Here is a 16,138-nt window from a genome sequence, read left to right on the forward strand (position 1 = left end):
GATGGGACTGGTGGACACAAAGAATACCTGCTCTTTGTATAATTTGAATTTTTATCATAATTTCATACAATGTACAAGTACGATCTCTTGCAATTAAGTAACTTTTAAAATGCTTCAAAATAAGCAGGTAAGGCTAAACAGGCTATATTTCATGAATGATGACAGTCTTTTAGTCTTTACAAAAGGGGAACACAAGAGAAGAACATAAGTGGTCCAGACAGCCCTATGAGGATTTTGACCTGCCAAAAACTAATGCCTGAAAAAATGAGAGCATTAGTTCTCACATATATATCCATTTAAAAGTCATCCTCACTTTCTTTTTGGATATATTTTTTGTTGTTAAAGATTTATTTATTTATGCATTACAGAACTGGAGTAGAGGCCAGGGGTGCAGGGGTGGTGAGAGGCTTCACCAGAGACAGAGTGGGGAGCAGAACAGGCAGATCGACGAAGTACACTGCTGAGGGGAGCGGCGGGCCGGTCAGAAGAGGTCTGCCGCGCCATGTGGTCACCTCGGGGGCTGGCGGGAATCGAACTCATGTGGAAGTGGCTTTAGCTTCTTAGTGCTGTGCTTTAACCCGCTGTGCCACCAGGGAGGGCCCTCTTTTTGGGTATTTTATATGTAACTCTTTACCAGTAGGGATCTCACAGATGTAGCTATGGAAATAACTATGCTTGTATTTCCATTCTGGGTAAAGGATGCTTTACAGATAACAGAAACTACCCTCCTCCTTCCAGGTGCATAAACTGGAGCCGGAGACATGGAAACATGTGGAAGCCATATATATAGACATTGCAGATCGAAGCCAAGTACTTAGCAAGGTAGGAACTGTTTAGAGACTTGGATGGCCTTTGAGATGCAGAAATGACTTTTAAGTATCAGAGAAACCAGGATACTCACCTTGGCTCAAAAAGAAGTTCTCTTTTGGGTATTGTTTGTTTTACTTTTAAAAATTAGCATTCATTACAGTAGATCTTAAAATTATTTTTTCCAAATCGATAATTGCAAAACATTTGTTGCCTGGCTGTTGTGTTAGGAAAACCCTTGGTTCCATAGGTTCCAGGTGAGGGGTACAGAATGTATAGATATGGGTCTTCTGCCCTCAAGAAGTTGGTGATAGCTTCTCAGAGTAACAAACATTGCAGCAGGCTCCAGAGTAGACTCTCCCCTGCTGTGCCACAACCTTGAAGGTTGTAGAGACCAGATCTGTCCTTACTGCTGTACTGCTAGGAAGTATTTCTTTAGAGAAACAGAAGGGCAGGTTCCTCCTCATCAGTGTTCTTCCTATCAGATAGAGGCCTTTGGGATCAGGGCACAGGAGTCTTTCTGCCCCTTGATAGGGAATGAGTGTTGTTAGTTCTTCATATCCCAAAGCTATGATAGCTCTTTCCTGGAGTTACTCTAGTGCTGGAGCTATTTTGATTTGTATATTTTAAAAAAGACATGAGAATCATCTCTGCCCCCACTTTCAAAAAGTTGGATTTTTCAAATACTTATTACAGTATAACACACATAGCAGAGTGATTATGTCAGAAGGTATAGCTTGATGGACTTATTTCAAACAGAATATATTCTACTTTTTATATGTATTTTCATTGGTTATTTTTGGACAGTATTGATCCCCTCAGGTGTAGTCCCCGTTAGTCATCCCACTACCATAGCACCCGTGATCCATCACCACAGTCCCTTGTGCTCTTCCCTTTCCTGCTTTAACTTATTGACCTCCCCTTCCCCTGCTGATCTATGGTCAGCTTGCAAGTGTTGTGTTTTCCTGATCCTTTGTTCAATTTCTCTGTATTCCACATTTAAGTCAAACCATCCAATATTTATCTTTTTCTTTCTGACTTATTTCATGTAGCATAACTCCTTCCAGCTCCATCCATGTTGTCATAAAAGTATGAATTTATCCTTATTGATTGCTAAATAGTATTCCATTATGTATGCATACAACATTTTCTTGACCTATTCATCCGTTTTGGTACATTTAGGTTGTTTCCATATCTTGGCTGTTGTAAATAGCGCTATAGCAATCAGAGTGCAGGTTTCCTTTTGAGTTGGTGTTTTTGTGTCCTTTGGGTAGATTCCTAGGAGTGGAATCACTGAGTCATCTGGCAGATCCATTTTTAGTATTTCAAGGAACCTCCACACAGCTTTCCATAGTGACTGGACCAGCTTACAGTCCCACCAACAGTGTAAGAGGGTTCCTAGAACATACTCAAATGTTTAGTAAAGAGTATGGCTCTCAATATTTGTCAACTCCAGTTGTTTCATGTGAGTAGAGAGAAAACAGAGATGGGTAAGATTTTTTTTAATACTCTTAGTTTTGGGAAATATTTTACGATTGTGTATATGGGTGTGATTTGTTATTTTTGTTAAGTAGATGGTGAGATGACTTTGCTTTTCCTGAGCCCATATTAGTCCATGTACAGGAACAGTCAAAGATTAAACTTCTGTGATAGTTAACACACAGCCTCTTGACTACATTATAAGTCAGTGAATTGAGACTGACGGTAGTGCACAAGAGGATGGAGTCTGTATGTTAAACATTTTCAATAATGATTTTATCAAAACAGGCCAGTTAAAAAAAAAAACAGAGAGAAATGGAAAATGGAGATAGAAGATTTTAGAAATGATGGCAGCTACATTTTAAAGCCATTAGCAGAGGTTTCAAAAAGTTCAATGTTGCCCTCACCTTCAGACATTCTTATTCACTGGATTTTAGGTAAAATGGCCCAGATATCTAGAATTTGAAAAATACCTTCCCTGGTGATTTGGAAGCTCACCCCAGGTTGAAAATCCCTGTCTTAAAATAGTGGACATATGTGCCTGCCCAGACAGCCTGGTGACACTTGTAATATTGAAAACAAACCCCAGCAGCAAAAATCACAGTGCTCTCCTCTGAGGCTGATGTAACAGTTCTGTATCTTGTTTATAGCATTTTCCTGTAGTTTCTGTGTGCCAATAGCTTTAAGAACTGGTTTAAAGTAAACTTTGATGGAAAATCTGCTCTTTCCCTGCTCCCTTGTTCTCTCTTCCTTTCTCTCCCTCCTCCAACTCAAATTCTCCAACTTCTTTCAGGATTACAAGGCAGAGGAAGATCCAGCAAAATTTAAATCTATCAAAACAGGCCGAGGACCCTTGGGCCCCAATTGGAAGGTGCAGTTCACACCCTGTCCACCAGGGGGCTGGTTTCCGTGGGTGGGCCTCTCCCCATGGAGGAGGGCAATGGCTGGGGCTGGGCTAACTGAGAGCCAGAGCGCCCTCTTATCTGTCTGTGGGTGTTTCTGATACAGCAAGAACTTGTAAATCAGAAAGACTGCCCATACATGTGTGCATACAAACTGGTTACTGTCAAGTTCAAGTGGTGGGGCCTGCAGAACAAAGTGGAAAACTTTATACATAAGGTAAGTGACCAGAATAAGGCTGTCCCTGTCTGTGTTGGGAGCAGGGAGGGTCTTGCCCAACAAGAATGGTCTTACAACCCATGTCACTTGTATCCTAGGGGGACCAAATCAGAATATTTCAGTTTGATTTCCCACACCACCATTTCCCCTTGCACCTGTCTTATAGTCCAGCCAATGGCACCCTGTGACAGCGACAGAAACTGGGGAAAAGAAGGAAACAGGAAGGAACTTGCTATGACTGAGTGGAAAATAAAGCTCAGTCTTCTTTCAAAAGACAAGAGACACTGTGAACCAAATTCTCTAGCATGTTGAGTTACCAAACAAGGCAGACCTATGGAGTTTTTTATACTTTATAGCCTTTTTTCTAGCGTTATGAGAGCCTCACTCTTTGGGCCCATTTCATACCTGCTGGCCAGGTTTTTTTGTTTGTTTGTTTGTTTGTTTAAAGATTTATTTTTACTTATGCATACAAGAACTATAGGCCAGGGTGTGAGTGGTGGTGACAGGATTCACCAGAGACACTGGGGAGCAGAATGGAGGACAGACTAATACACTGCAGAGGGGAGCAGTGGATGAGGCAGGAGAAATCTGCTGCGCCATGTGGATTAGCTCCATGGCTGGGAGTTTGCAGTGGTTGGTGATAGCTTGATAGCTCTGTGACTTCAGCCGTTGTGCTGCCAGGGTGGCCCCTGCTGGCCCCAGGCTTTATGATCCAGACACAAGGCAAGATAAACTTGGCATAGTTGTTTTGGGGCCTTGGCTTACCTGTGCACTCATGGGCTATCTGTCTTATAGCATTTTGAGCACAGGACCTGTCAGTGTGCCACCCTCCTTCTGAAGCCATACCTGTTAGGTATGTGAAGGCAAAAGTCACTGTGGGATTTAAGGGCTGAGCCACATAAGCCAGGCACCACTTCTCCCCCACTGCCCCAGTAAAGTGTGGGTGTTGGTGTGGAGATCCTGGGGAGCAGTAGCTGCAGTGGTGACTTCATCTTCTGGGTTCTAAGTTGGGTCTGTCCTTTTTATAGCAAGAGAGGCGTCTGTTTACAAACTTCCACAGGCAGCTGTTCTGTTGGCTCGATAAATGGGTTGACCTGACTATGGACGACATTCGAAGGATGGAAGAGGAGACGAAGAGACAGCTGGATGAGGTAAGTGGGACTACAGATGAGATTGATGCTCTCAACTAAATAAATACATGGACATCAGTGAGATGGCCCTGTTGGGGCAGTCCACCTTCTAGGAATATGTCGGTATCTACTGTGGGACTGGTGTAATGCCAGGCTGTGTGGGAACGATAGGAAGAAAAGTCTATGCTCTTGGATTTGCCATCTAGTTGAGGTCTTGGCATATCTGGTGAACAACAGTGCTCATGTGCACTGAATGCCAGGTGAGTGAGATCATTGCTGCAGTGGTTTTTCAGAGCCTAGTAGAGGGGCTGGACTGAACTGCAGAGTTGGAGGTGGCCCTGGGAAGAGGTAGGCCAGCAGACCCATGAGTCCCTCAACATTACCCACAGAGGACAACAATAGCACATACACAACTGCTATGCTGGACAGTTGTTTGGAGCTATTTCTTTTAGTTTGGGGCTTTTGAGGGTGGGATGGGGTGCTTGACATAGGTCTCAGAAGGAAGGCTGTCTACTCCATGGAATCCTGAAGAATTTCACCCTTGACTTACTGGGGGATGCTTCCCTGCAATGCTAACTCTAGGGAGATTGTCAGTAGATAACATTCAGGCACTCACTGTGCACCAGGCTTTTTCACACACCCTCTCCTGTGATCTTCATAAGATTTGTGAGACCCACTCTCAAAGGAAGTGGAGGTGCTGAGAGTTCAGTGCCATGCCCAGGGGCATACTTCCTGCAGGTGACACAGCGTAGCAGCCAAAGCTCCTCATCACTTGGCCTCTTCTCTCCTTTGGACTAAAATATAAGAGAGGAAGCCCAGTTTCTAAGAACTCTGTCCCTCCCTTCCCTGAGTATCCAGCAGGCATTGCTTTGCATGGCCTTGCCCAGCTCTTCAGTAGGACCTCAGGTGAGACCCAGGCCTGGGTGCCCCTGGTACCTCACATCACCAAGATGCTCCCCACTTAACTGTACTCTTCTTTGGTGGAAACTTGTTCCAGGAGCTCTTCCCTCCACTTAACCACATGGGGAATAGATTTTAACATACACACACACCCCACCCCCATGATACTTCCTGAGCTGACTCACTGGTTAAGTGGTGTGCTGAGTTATTTCCTGTGGAAGGCAGATGTTTGGTTATTCATTCAGCAACATTTGGCAGGGAAGTGGTAGGATTTTGGACACAATTCCTGATTCTTCTGCTAAGGAGCCTCAGGAAACAGTAGAAAGAAAGGAAAAAATTTACCTCACAGAGCAGCATTGAGGATTTGGACTGGAGTTTCAGCCACTTACTACCTGACAGAGACCAACCTAAAGTACATAGGTTCATGGAAACACTTGGTGACAGCCTTTTGTTCTTTGGGTAGAATTTGAATTCTTAGAGCTGGGAAAACTGGAGGATCCACTGAGTCTGCCTCCCTCAGACCCAAAATTTGAACGCCCTCATCATTAGGGGATTCTCTTTAATTCCCCACCCCTTGTTTTAGTATGTTTCTCCATTCTCTGGAGAATTGTGCCAAAAGCTCAGAGGAGCACTCTCCCCCAGTATAACTACAAATACAGGAATCTTCTTTGGAATTGGAATTTGTCAGTGTTTTGCAGAAGAGAAAGCTCATCAAATCCATGTTATGGTAGGACTTGTTTGAAACCCTTTAGCAACTTTACAGTGTGTGTTATCTATAGCTTAAGCTTACATGTCTTTGCCTTTCTTTCCCTTTTTTAAAAATATTTTCACCATAGTTTTGTTTTCATCATTTTAATTTAAAAAATACTTTATTGAGGTATGAGTCACATACAAAAGCCACATTTACTGCAAGTATATACCTTGATAAATGTGCAGACAGCTATAGACCTGTGCAATCATCATCACCATCAGTGCCATAAAAACCCAGCACCTCCAAAAATGTTTTACTTGTATAGTTTTAAAATTCATACAGTACCCCCCAGACTTACAAGGAAGAAGCTGTCTTCTTTTTCCCAGCCCCAGCGAACATCCTTCAGATGTATCACCTTACAGTTTGTGCAGTTGCCCTGTTCTGGACCCTCCATGTTTCCTGTAATGTGCTTGTGCTTCTCCACTTTGGGTAGTAAGGGTCCACTTCCTCCTCTGTGCTTTGGCTCCATCCACCACTCACATTCTGCTAGTCCCTCTTTGTCAGTGTCTATATTATTGCAACATTGTCTTTCTTTGTTCCCAAATGAATTCTGTTTTTTTTTTTTTTTTTAAGATTTATTTATTCGTACAGAACTGGGGTACAGGTCAGAGATGTGGAGGGTGAGAGGATTCACCAGAGACAGAGCAGGGTACAGAACAGGCAGATCGACGAAGTACACTGCTGAGGGGAGCAGCGGGCGGGTCAGGAGAGGTCTGCTGCGCCATGTGGTCACCTCCGGGGCAGGAATCATGCGGAAGTGGTTTAAGCTTCTTTGTGCTGCGCTCTAACCCACTGCGCCACCAGGGAGGGCCCTGTTTTTGTTTTTTAAAGAAGTTGTTAATTTCTTTTTGTGAGCCTAGTTTTATATATTTATGCCACTAACTTTTGTTTTTGAGTCATTCACAGATTGGTTGGTTGGTGTGTGGTATGCATTGCATGATGTGACTGATAGCACTGTCATTCATTTTGTTCCTACTCTGTGTACAATTTGATCTAGAGATCATTCTGGTTCTGAAAATGTCTTTGTGTATCTATTTCATAATTTTCTCCCCTCTTTTTTCTGTGTTCCTTTCTGGAATTTTTATTAGTCAGAAGTTGGATCTCATGAATTGGCCTTCTAATTTTATTTCTTTATTTTGTCTACTTGTTGAAAGATATTTTCCGATGTTGTTAACTTTCTTTTCTGTAGACTTAAAGATACATGTACTTATTTCTTGTTCTGTTCTTTTTTTTATTACTTTTTTTCCTAATGCATTATCTTTTAAGGTTTTTGTTTGTTTGTTTGTTTGTTTCTGAGGTTTCTCTGCCTCCTGAACATTCTTGTTTCTTCTAACCTCTTTTTGAGGGCAGACTCGGTTTCCTGTCGGGGCTTTCCTCAAATGACTGGTGGTCTTCCCTTTCTGTTATGCTCTAAAATCTGATTGGAAGCTCTGAATGAGAGGGAGAGTTCTCTGCAGGAAAGATGATGGGTTATACTGGTGACCCCTATTTCAGTATCCCGAATCTGTTTGTTTTGGGTTGCTCAGTTTGCATAGAGAAGATTCCCCCAGTCTCTTTCCTTGGGGGAAACTAGTCAGGCAGCCAGCTTTCTGAGCTCAGCTGGAAAAGGGTCCTGTGGGTTCACCTGCCCTGGACTGGCTTTAAAGTAGCTCCTCTATATTATGCTGTATTCTTTTTTTTTTTTTTTTTAAGATTTATGTATTTATGCATACAAGAACTGAAGTACAGACCAGAGAGGGGAGAGGATTCACCAGAGACAGAGTAGGTAACAGAACAGGCAGATCTACTGAAATACAATGCTGAGGAGGGCAGTGAGTGGGTCCCCTTCCCCCAGCTCTCTCTCTCTCACCCTCCCTTTTTTCTCTCTGTCCCTGGTTCTCTTGACAAACTCAGAATCTCAAAAGTGACAGTAGGCACCTTGACGTTCATTGAAATGATTGTGTGTCTCTGCAGCTTCCCTGCAGCCCATGCTTAATCACCTCCTCTAATGGGGGACTCACTGTTTTATAAACATGTTGATAATACAAATATTCTTATTATGAATAGACAGTTAATATTTGTTGAGGTCTTACTGTGTGCCTGCCATGTGTGATAAGCATTTTACATGTATTATGCCATCAGATCCAACATATAGCAAGGGTATATTGTAATTTTATGGGTAGAGAACTAAGGCTCAGTGAAGCTGAGGATACCTTCTGCCTCACTTAACAAGTGCCTTCTTGATCTTTGGCTTTTAACTCTGTAGATAATGAGAAGAGAGGGAATTCATTTGAAAAGTTTCAAGAAAACTTGTCTCCACATTTATTGGACTATAGCACATTTGCTGGAAATAGCAAAGATCCCTGATGGTTAAGAGCATGTAATTAAGATTCTGGTGTTTCCTTTCCCTGCCTTCGCTTGTGGGTCTTCCTCCCTGAGGAGTCTGTTGGCTTCATGGCTCTCTGACCCCACCATCCCCTTTTGACTTGGTTTCAGATCAGACAGGCTCCCGGCTCTCTTGCTCAGTTGGCCTGCCTTGGGAACTACCTCTGGGCCGCCTTGCCTGTGAAAGTGCCGGGCCCTTTCTCAGCACCTGAGTGTTGATGCAGAAGGCCCTTGTTCTAGCCTGTGGCCTTTGGGTGTTAGACTGACAAGGGGAAACAAACTCTTTTCTACACACTTTTACTTATTATGATTATACTCTATGTGCAATAGCCTGCTCAGTCTTAAAATGCCATTTGTGAATTATATGTTTTTTCCTGAATAATATAGCAAAAATATTTTTCCTCTAAAAAACTTTTTCTTTTTTTATTGCTCCACTGTACATATTTTTTGTTTGTTTGTTTGTTTCTGGAAATTATAAGGAAGCTTTACTTATTGCTGTTGTTGAAAATTTTTAAAAATATATTCATGATATCATCCTTCATTTTTGTACAGTGTATGATTTCCCTATGAAATTCCCACCACCAGTTCACCCGTGCACCATCACCATAGTCCCTTGTGTTCTTCCCACGCCTGTCCTGGTCCTTCTGCCACCTCCTCCCCTACAGAATGTCTCTGATCTATAGTTGCCTGGTGATTTTGATTTTTAAAAGTTTCTTCACGTTCTGGTTTGTCACTGCAGCACACAGGTTGCAGTGTGCACTGTCACTATCCCGTGTTGGAATTTCCTTCATGTTTCTCGCTCTCACTATGATACATAATGTGACAAAGATTTGTGTGTACTTAGTCTTTTGGATGATGAGGAATATTTGCTTAGAATCAATGCCCACAAATGGAATTAAAGAATTTAGACTCTTGCTATTTATTTCCTATTTTTATTCCCAAAGGACTAAATCTATTTACAGAGTGGCTTTTTAAAGAGGTTCTATAAACAGTTCCACATGTTCCTTTAGGAAGGCTGATTGATTTGTGGTTACTTTTCAGTGTCTTAAACTACTTTTAATTTTTAGTTAACTTTTTATTTTGAGGTGATTGTAAGTCACAATTATAAGAGGTAGGGGCCTCCCTAGTGCCACAGGGGTTAAATTCTTAGCTTTCTCAAGCTATCGCCAGCCACTGCAGCCTGAGTTTGATCCCCAGCCAGGGAGCTGGCCCACATAGTGCAGCAGACCTCTCCTGTCTTACCCACTGCTCTCCTCAGTCGTGTATTCAGTGGATTTGCCTGTTCTGCTCCTCACTATGAATCCTCTCACACACACCCCAACCTCTAGCCTATACCCCAGTTCTTATATATAAAAATAAAGAAAAATTTGTAGTAAGTAATACAGAGAGGCCCATGTCTCCTCAGTGTCACAACCAGTGACATTGATGCTTTGCTTAAAGGAGTATTTCATATTAAATGGTAAAAGCAAAATTTAAAAGACATAGAAAACTATTTAAAAATAGATATCCATGTAAATAAATAAAAGGAAGAAGTCATTATCCCGTGGACTTATTTCCAAAGGAAATCACTGTTTTTAAAAAACAGGATTGATTGGAGTTCCTATTTTCATGTTCTTTGACTATATGTGTATATATAGCCTTCAGGGACTTGATTTGAGGAACACTACATACAGCAGATAAAAATCTCTCATCTTATTTAGGCCCCAGAAAACAGGAAATAAGCATTCTTAGAGCATTTCATTATAAGAATGAAATAATGCATTTTTATTTCGGTAGTCCCCCACTGGGGAGGGCCCATGTCTCTGGGAGTAAGGGAAATTGTCATGTTCCATGGTAGGAAATGTTGTATCTTACGTCAAGAAGTATGAAAACAGGATCTGACTGTGCAATAGTAAATTAAAGCAAGACAGTGAACTCTTGAGGAATACCAGGGTCTTTAATCCCAAGGAGTTTTTCTTCCATGATAGTAAATACTTAGCCTCTCTGATTATTTGAAATATATGTGGATTATTTAAAATACTAGCAAGCAGACATTTAAATGAGCAGGGTTTTAGCTTTAAAAATATTTTACATTGGGCCCTCCCTGGTGGCGCAGCAGGTTAAAGGACAGCACTGAGAAGCTTAAGCCACTTCCGCATGAGTTCGATTCCTGCCTGCCCCGGAGGTGACCACATGGCGTGGCAGACCTCTCCTGACCCGCCCGCTGCTCCCCTCAGCAGTGTACTTTGTCGATCTGCCTCAGGGTTTTAGCTTTAAAAATATTTTACATTGGGCCCTCCCTGGTGGCGCAGCAGGTTAAAGGACAGCACTGAGAAGCTTAAGCCACTTCCGCATGAGTTCGATTCCTGCCGGCCCCGGAGGAGATCCACATGGCGTGGCAGACCTCTCCTGGCCCACCCACTGCTCAGCAGTGTACTTCATCGATCTGCCTGTTCTGCTCCCTGCTCTGTCTCTGGTGAATCCTCTCACCCTCCGCATATCTGGCCTGTACCCCAGTTCTATATGAATAAATAAATAAATCTTAAAAAAAAAAATTTTACATTGGAATAAGTTTTAAAGAAAATTGCAAGAATACAAAGGACTACTGTATACCCCTTTTGCATTTCTGTGGAACAAGGGGTACAACCCAGAGTCACACAGTACACCCTTCTACATCTCTCTTTTTTTTTTTTCCACTAAAGATTTATTATTTATGCAAACAGAACTGGGGGACAGACCAGAGGTGCAGGGGCGGTGAGAGGATTCACCAGAGACAGAGTGGGGAGCAGAACAGGCAGATCAATGAAATATACTGCTGAGGGGAGCAGAGGGTGAAATAGGAGAAGTCTGCTGTGCCAGGTGGGCCACCTCCTTGATTGGGGATCGATCTTGTGGTCAAACGGCTGCAGCTAGCTTCATAGTCCTGCACTTTAACCCATTGCGCCAGCATGGAGGGCTCCTAAATCCCTTTAATCTGGTACAGTTCCTTAGTTTTTTCCTAGATTGTCATGCCCTTGACATTTTTTTTAAAGATTCATTTATTTATACATACAGGAGCCCAAGGTGTAAGTCAGAGGTGCAGTGGAGGGGGGAGGGTGAGAGAACTCACTAGAGACAGAATAGGGAGCAGAATAGGTACATCTAGTGAAAAACACTGCTGAGGAAGAGTGGAAGAGACAGGAAAGGTTGTATCATATGGGTCACCTCCCCAGTCAGGGATTGAACTAGTGCTGCAATCGTTGTGGATAGCTTCACAGTGCTGAGACTTAAACCCTTTCACTACGAGGGAGGCCCACCATTGACATTTCCTTAATGTATAGAATAGTCATTTTGTAGACTGTCTGGGTCTGTCCAGTGATTCTGCATGATTACATTCAGTTTCTGTATTTTAGGCCAGAATGTCACAGATTCCCTGTTGTTTTCATTGTATTCTGTCTTTCCAGTGAAGTTACTATCATTCATTTGAAGTGCAGCAAAGGTTTCCAGTCTCATTTTATTTTTTTCTATGACCCAACCTGGGTGGTATCTGCATGCTAGGCATGCTCATTACTCTTGGGTGTTGATGCTCCCAGGCTTGTTCATGGGATCGAGCCAGGAAAGTTTTACACCTATAGTTATTTTTATAACTATCTTATATATCATGTTCACCATATACTTCTGGTCCCAGCATAGGACTACAGTAGTGTTTGTTTGTTTTAAATATGGCAGCAGGGCCTCTTGATGGTGGAGGGATTAAAGTCTCAGCGCTGTCAAGCAATTGCCAGCCATTGTGGGGGCTGGCCAGTGAGCTTACCCACCTGTTGCTGCAGATCTCTCTTGTCTTGCCTACTACTCCCCTCAGCAGTGTATTTAAGTAGATAATGCCTGTTCTGCTCCCCACTCTGTCTCTGGTGAATCCTCTCATCCCTTCATACCACTGGCCTACACCCTAATTCTTGTGTGCATAAAAATAAATCTTAAAAAAAAATGAGGCCCCTCCCTGGTGGCGCAGTGGGCTAAAGCACAGCACTAAGAAGCTTAAGCCACTTCCGCATGAGGTCAATCCCAGCCTGCCCTGGAGGAGGAGATCCACATGGCGCAGCAGACCTCTGCTGACCCGCCCGCTACTCCCCTCAGCAGTGTACTTCGTCAGTTGGCCTGTTCTGCTCCCCGCTCTGTCTCTGGTGAATCCTCTCACCCTCTGCATATCTGGCCTGTACCCTAGTTCTGTATGGATAAATAAAGAAATCTTTAAAAAAAAAAAAAAATGAAAGCACCTTTATCCTTCACAGACTTCTGAGGTTACCAGATGAATAAAAATAGAAAGATATCATTCAGAAAGTGAGTTTTGGGCAAAATCTACAAGGGGCAGGTATTCCATTTGGAGCCTTCCTGGGTCTTCCAAGTGACAGGTAGCATTTGGTGCTTCCAGAAAAGACAGAAAAGACCCCATCCTGTTTTCCAGCAGCCCTGCAAGCTAAGCTGTAAAGCTAAGATCTATGCCCTTTTTCTTGTGCCAAATTCTGGTGATAGACACTGTACTCACCTGATTGACTGGGCAAAACTTCTATGAATAAGCACATACTGTCTTGGTGTAAGAAAAAAACAGGCTTTCCTATTTGGAACAGAGGATCTTTGCTGGGGGCAGTAAGATTTATTGTTTTCTTTATGACTCATGTATGCTCCATCTCCTCTAAGTTCTGATGAATCAGGTCTGGGGCCCAAGAATCTACAAGTGCCCCAAACAATTATTTGACTAAATATGAGGAAACTCTGACCTAAAAGACCAAGCTAGGAATTTGGTATAACTGCAATAATAGTTGTCAATAGAGAGTCACTATCTGAGCCTCTCGGGAAGACCAGGAGAGTTTTTTTTTTACCATGTCCAGGTTCCAAGAAGACTTATTAATTATAATAGCTTGAGGTGGGGAGGATAATATACATAGATTTGACAGGTGGCAGGGCAGTACTTTGAAAATGTTTCCCAGAGCAAAACTGCTGAGATGGACTCACTGCAAACTGTGGCACTATTCATGTTTTTGTTTTTGTTTTTAAGATTTATTTATTTATGCATACAGAACTGGGGTATAGGCCAGAGGTGCAGGGGCGGTGAGAGGCTTCACCAGAGACAGAGTGAGGAGCAGAACAGGTCGACTGACGAAGTACACTGCTGAGGGGAGCAGCAGGAGAGGTCTGCCTCCCCATGTGGATCACCTCCGAGGCTGGGGATCGAACTTATGCTGGAGTGGCTTTAGCTTCTTAATACAGTGCTTTAACCCTCTGAGCCACCAGGGTGGGCCTACTATTCATGTTTTAGTGAATAGATCGTAACTCTGAGGAGGGCTGTAGCTTACATCCCTTTGCTAAAGGACTGTTTGGTAATGTGTGCTGTGTGCATACTCCATGCTGAGCTCTCTGCCATGCCAAGTACCCTACATGAATATCTTTAACATTCACAACACAATATGTATTCTGTTGTTATCTCCATTGTTACAGAAACAATAGAGGCTTAGGGAGCAGTGAAGTAACTTGCTTAATTAAGATCATGATTAATGAGGAGCCAGGAATACAACCCAGTCTGTTTCCAAAGGTCATGCTCTTTTGTGTTCAGAATCTGTTGACTGAATAAAGAATGCAAGTTGAGCAGAAAACTAAAGGATAGTGAAGAAATATTTTAATGATAAGTGAAACTATATCTATGTTATAGAGCCTCTGCAAATACAATTTTCAAGTTGGAAAGTATTCAAAGAGCACCTCCACAGTATTCCCAAGAAGTTCCTTTGCAGCCTTCCAAGTGAGAGGGAGCATTTGGTGCTTTCAGAGAAGACCCCACTCTGTTTTCCAGTAGCCCTGCACTTATGTTAAGCTGATATGTATCCCCCTTTTCTTCTTGTGCCAAACTCTGGTGCCACACTACTCACCTGATTGACTGGGCAAAGCCTCTAAGCAGAGCTCAGGAAAGGGAAATACTGTTTTCTCCCCCTGAACAGGACACCACCCCTTACCCAGCACCCAGGAAACACAGGATTATCCCCTCCCCATCATTCCCTTTGAGTCTGTACTCAAACATAACTTACCAGAGAGGTGAAGCCTCCCATAAACAGCTTCCTCAAAGCCATTCACCATCCTATCTGGAATATAGTTTGTTCTCTCTACCTTGCCCCAGAATGTAAGCTCTTTGAGAGACTTGGTCTTTTTTTCGTTCAGTGCTGATTCCAGCCCAGAGCATTGTCTTGCATAAAAGAGATATTTCATACATTTTTGCTGAGAGAGAGCGGAGAACTTAAGAATTAAACATCCAACCCAGGGAGGCATGGAGAAGTAGAAATCATGGATTGGGGGGATCAGTGACAGAGACATAACTGGTGTTACTTTGGCTGTGTGCAGAATCCGTTTTTCTGATTTGCTTTGTGCATAAAAATGCTCCACCCTATCCTTTGGCAGCATTGATGAGAAGGCAGGACATGTTTGTATTGGTGTTCCACTGCAGCAAGAGCCTTCAATTTCTCTTGTGTTTTCTCTGCTATTCTCTTCTAGATGAGACAAAAGGACCCAGTGAAAGGAATGACAGCGGATGACTAAAGCCACCCCACCCCCTCTGCACTGTATGTACTGAATTTCTTACATCTCTTTCTCTCTCTCTTTCACACACACACACAAACACACATACACACACACACACATCTGGGACCTCAAGATCTCAGCTGTTCATGATGGAGTCAAAACACCTGCTTCCTTCCTCATCCTGCCCTCTAGTAATAGGAATGACTATCACTAATACACTTGCTATCCTCTCAGGCTTGAAATAGATTATGATGCAGGATATTTCAGGGAGATGTGATTTTTATAAAGAACTACCTAGACAGAAGCCGATAGAGGGGGTAGTTGGGGGCGAGGGGGTGGATGCAGAATTGAAACTTATCTGCTAAGTTCTTCTTATAACTTAAAATCATTTCAAGTTGAAACAGGCATTTTGGGGTGCTCCCTATACCTCCAATGCCAGAGACAGTTCCTGTGTCCATTCCCTGACAAGACTGCTCTTCTAGCATTCATCCTTGTGTCTGGGCATGGTTTCCTTCTTCATACCCCTTGGTCCCACACTAAGTAGCTGTCCTCATCAGAGCCAACTTCCTTCAGATGCTTGTCCAAGTCATAGGACCAGCATGTCCTTATTTCATGTTGTCACTCTTCCCCAAGCTCCTTCCTTCTGTTGATTCCTAGTGCTGGTCTCCCAGTGCCCTGCACACCTCCAGATTTGTTCTCTTCCCAGCATCTCAGAGTGGACTTGGTCATGGGATGAAAAATTCACTCTGCTCCCACCAGGCTCTGAGAGGAGATTACTTCATTAAATAAACACTGGTTTTCTATAGAACCAAGGAGCTGAGAAGACCTGGGTATCACTAGCAGTGATGCAAACCTCTCTCTCTCCCTGCCCTATTTGCTTGAGAAGGATTTCTGGGAGCTAAGAGGTAGCATGATGGGATTGTTGCAATGCCAGCTTTTCCATCACTGCTAGGACCTTAGTTTCCTCTCCCCCTCCACTCCCTGCCACACCAACTGGCATCCTTCCGCCTTTTGAAATTCCTCCATCAGTAATGATTTACAATGTGTTTCTATTTTTCCCTGTTGC

The 16,138-nt window shown here is 43.0% G+C and overlaps 1 protein-coding gene across 1 annotated transcript in view; it reads left to right on the forward strand.

Annotated features, from left to right (window-relative positions):
• Nucleotides 1–16,138, forward strand: part of PITPNA (phosphatidylinositol transfer protein, alpha) — a 38,929-nt gene that overhangs the window by 20,185 nt on the left and 2,606 nt on the right. Inside the window, exons 7-11 of the mRNA XM_004684798.2 lie at nucleotides 739–822; nucleotides 3,080–3,157; nucleotides 3,295–3,405; nucleotides 4,434–4,556; nucleotides 15,046–15,113. Of these exons, the coding sequence (XP_004684855.1) occupies nucleotides 739–822; nucleotides 3,080–3,157; nucleotides 3,295–3,405; nucleotides 4,434–4,556; nucleotides 15,046–15,090 (441 nt within the window). The 3' untranslated portion in view covers nucleotides 15,091–15,113. The remainder of the gene's footprint in view (nucleotides 1–738; nucleotides 823–3,079; nucleotides 3,158–3,294; nucleotides 3,406–4,433; nucleotides 4,557–15,045; nucleotides 15,114–16,138) is intronic.

This window comes from Condylura cristata, unplaced genomic scaffold, assembly GCF_000260355.1.
Source record: "Condylura cristata isolate star-nosed mole 26May11 unplaced genomic scaffold, ConCri1.0 scaffold00017, whole genome shotgun sequence".
Taxonomy (NCBI): Eukaryota; Metazoa; Chordata; class Mammalia; order Eulipotyphla; family Talpidae; genus Condylura; species Condylura cristata.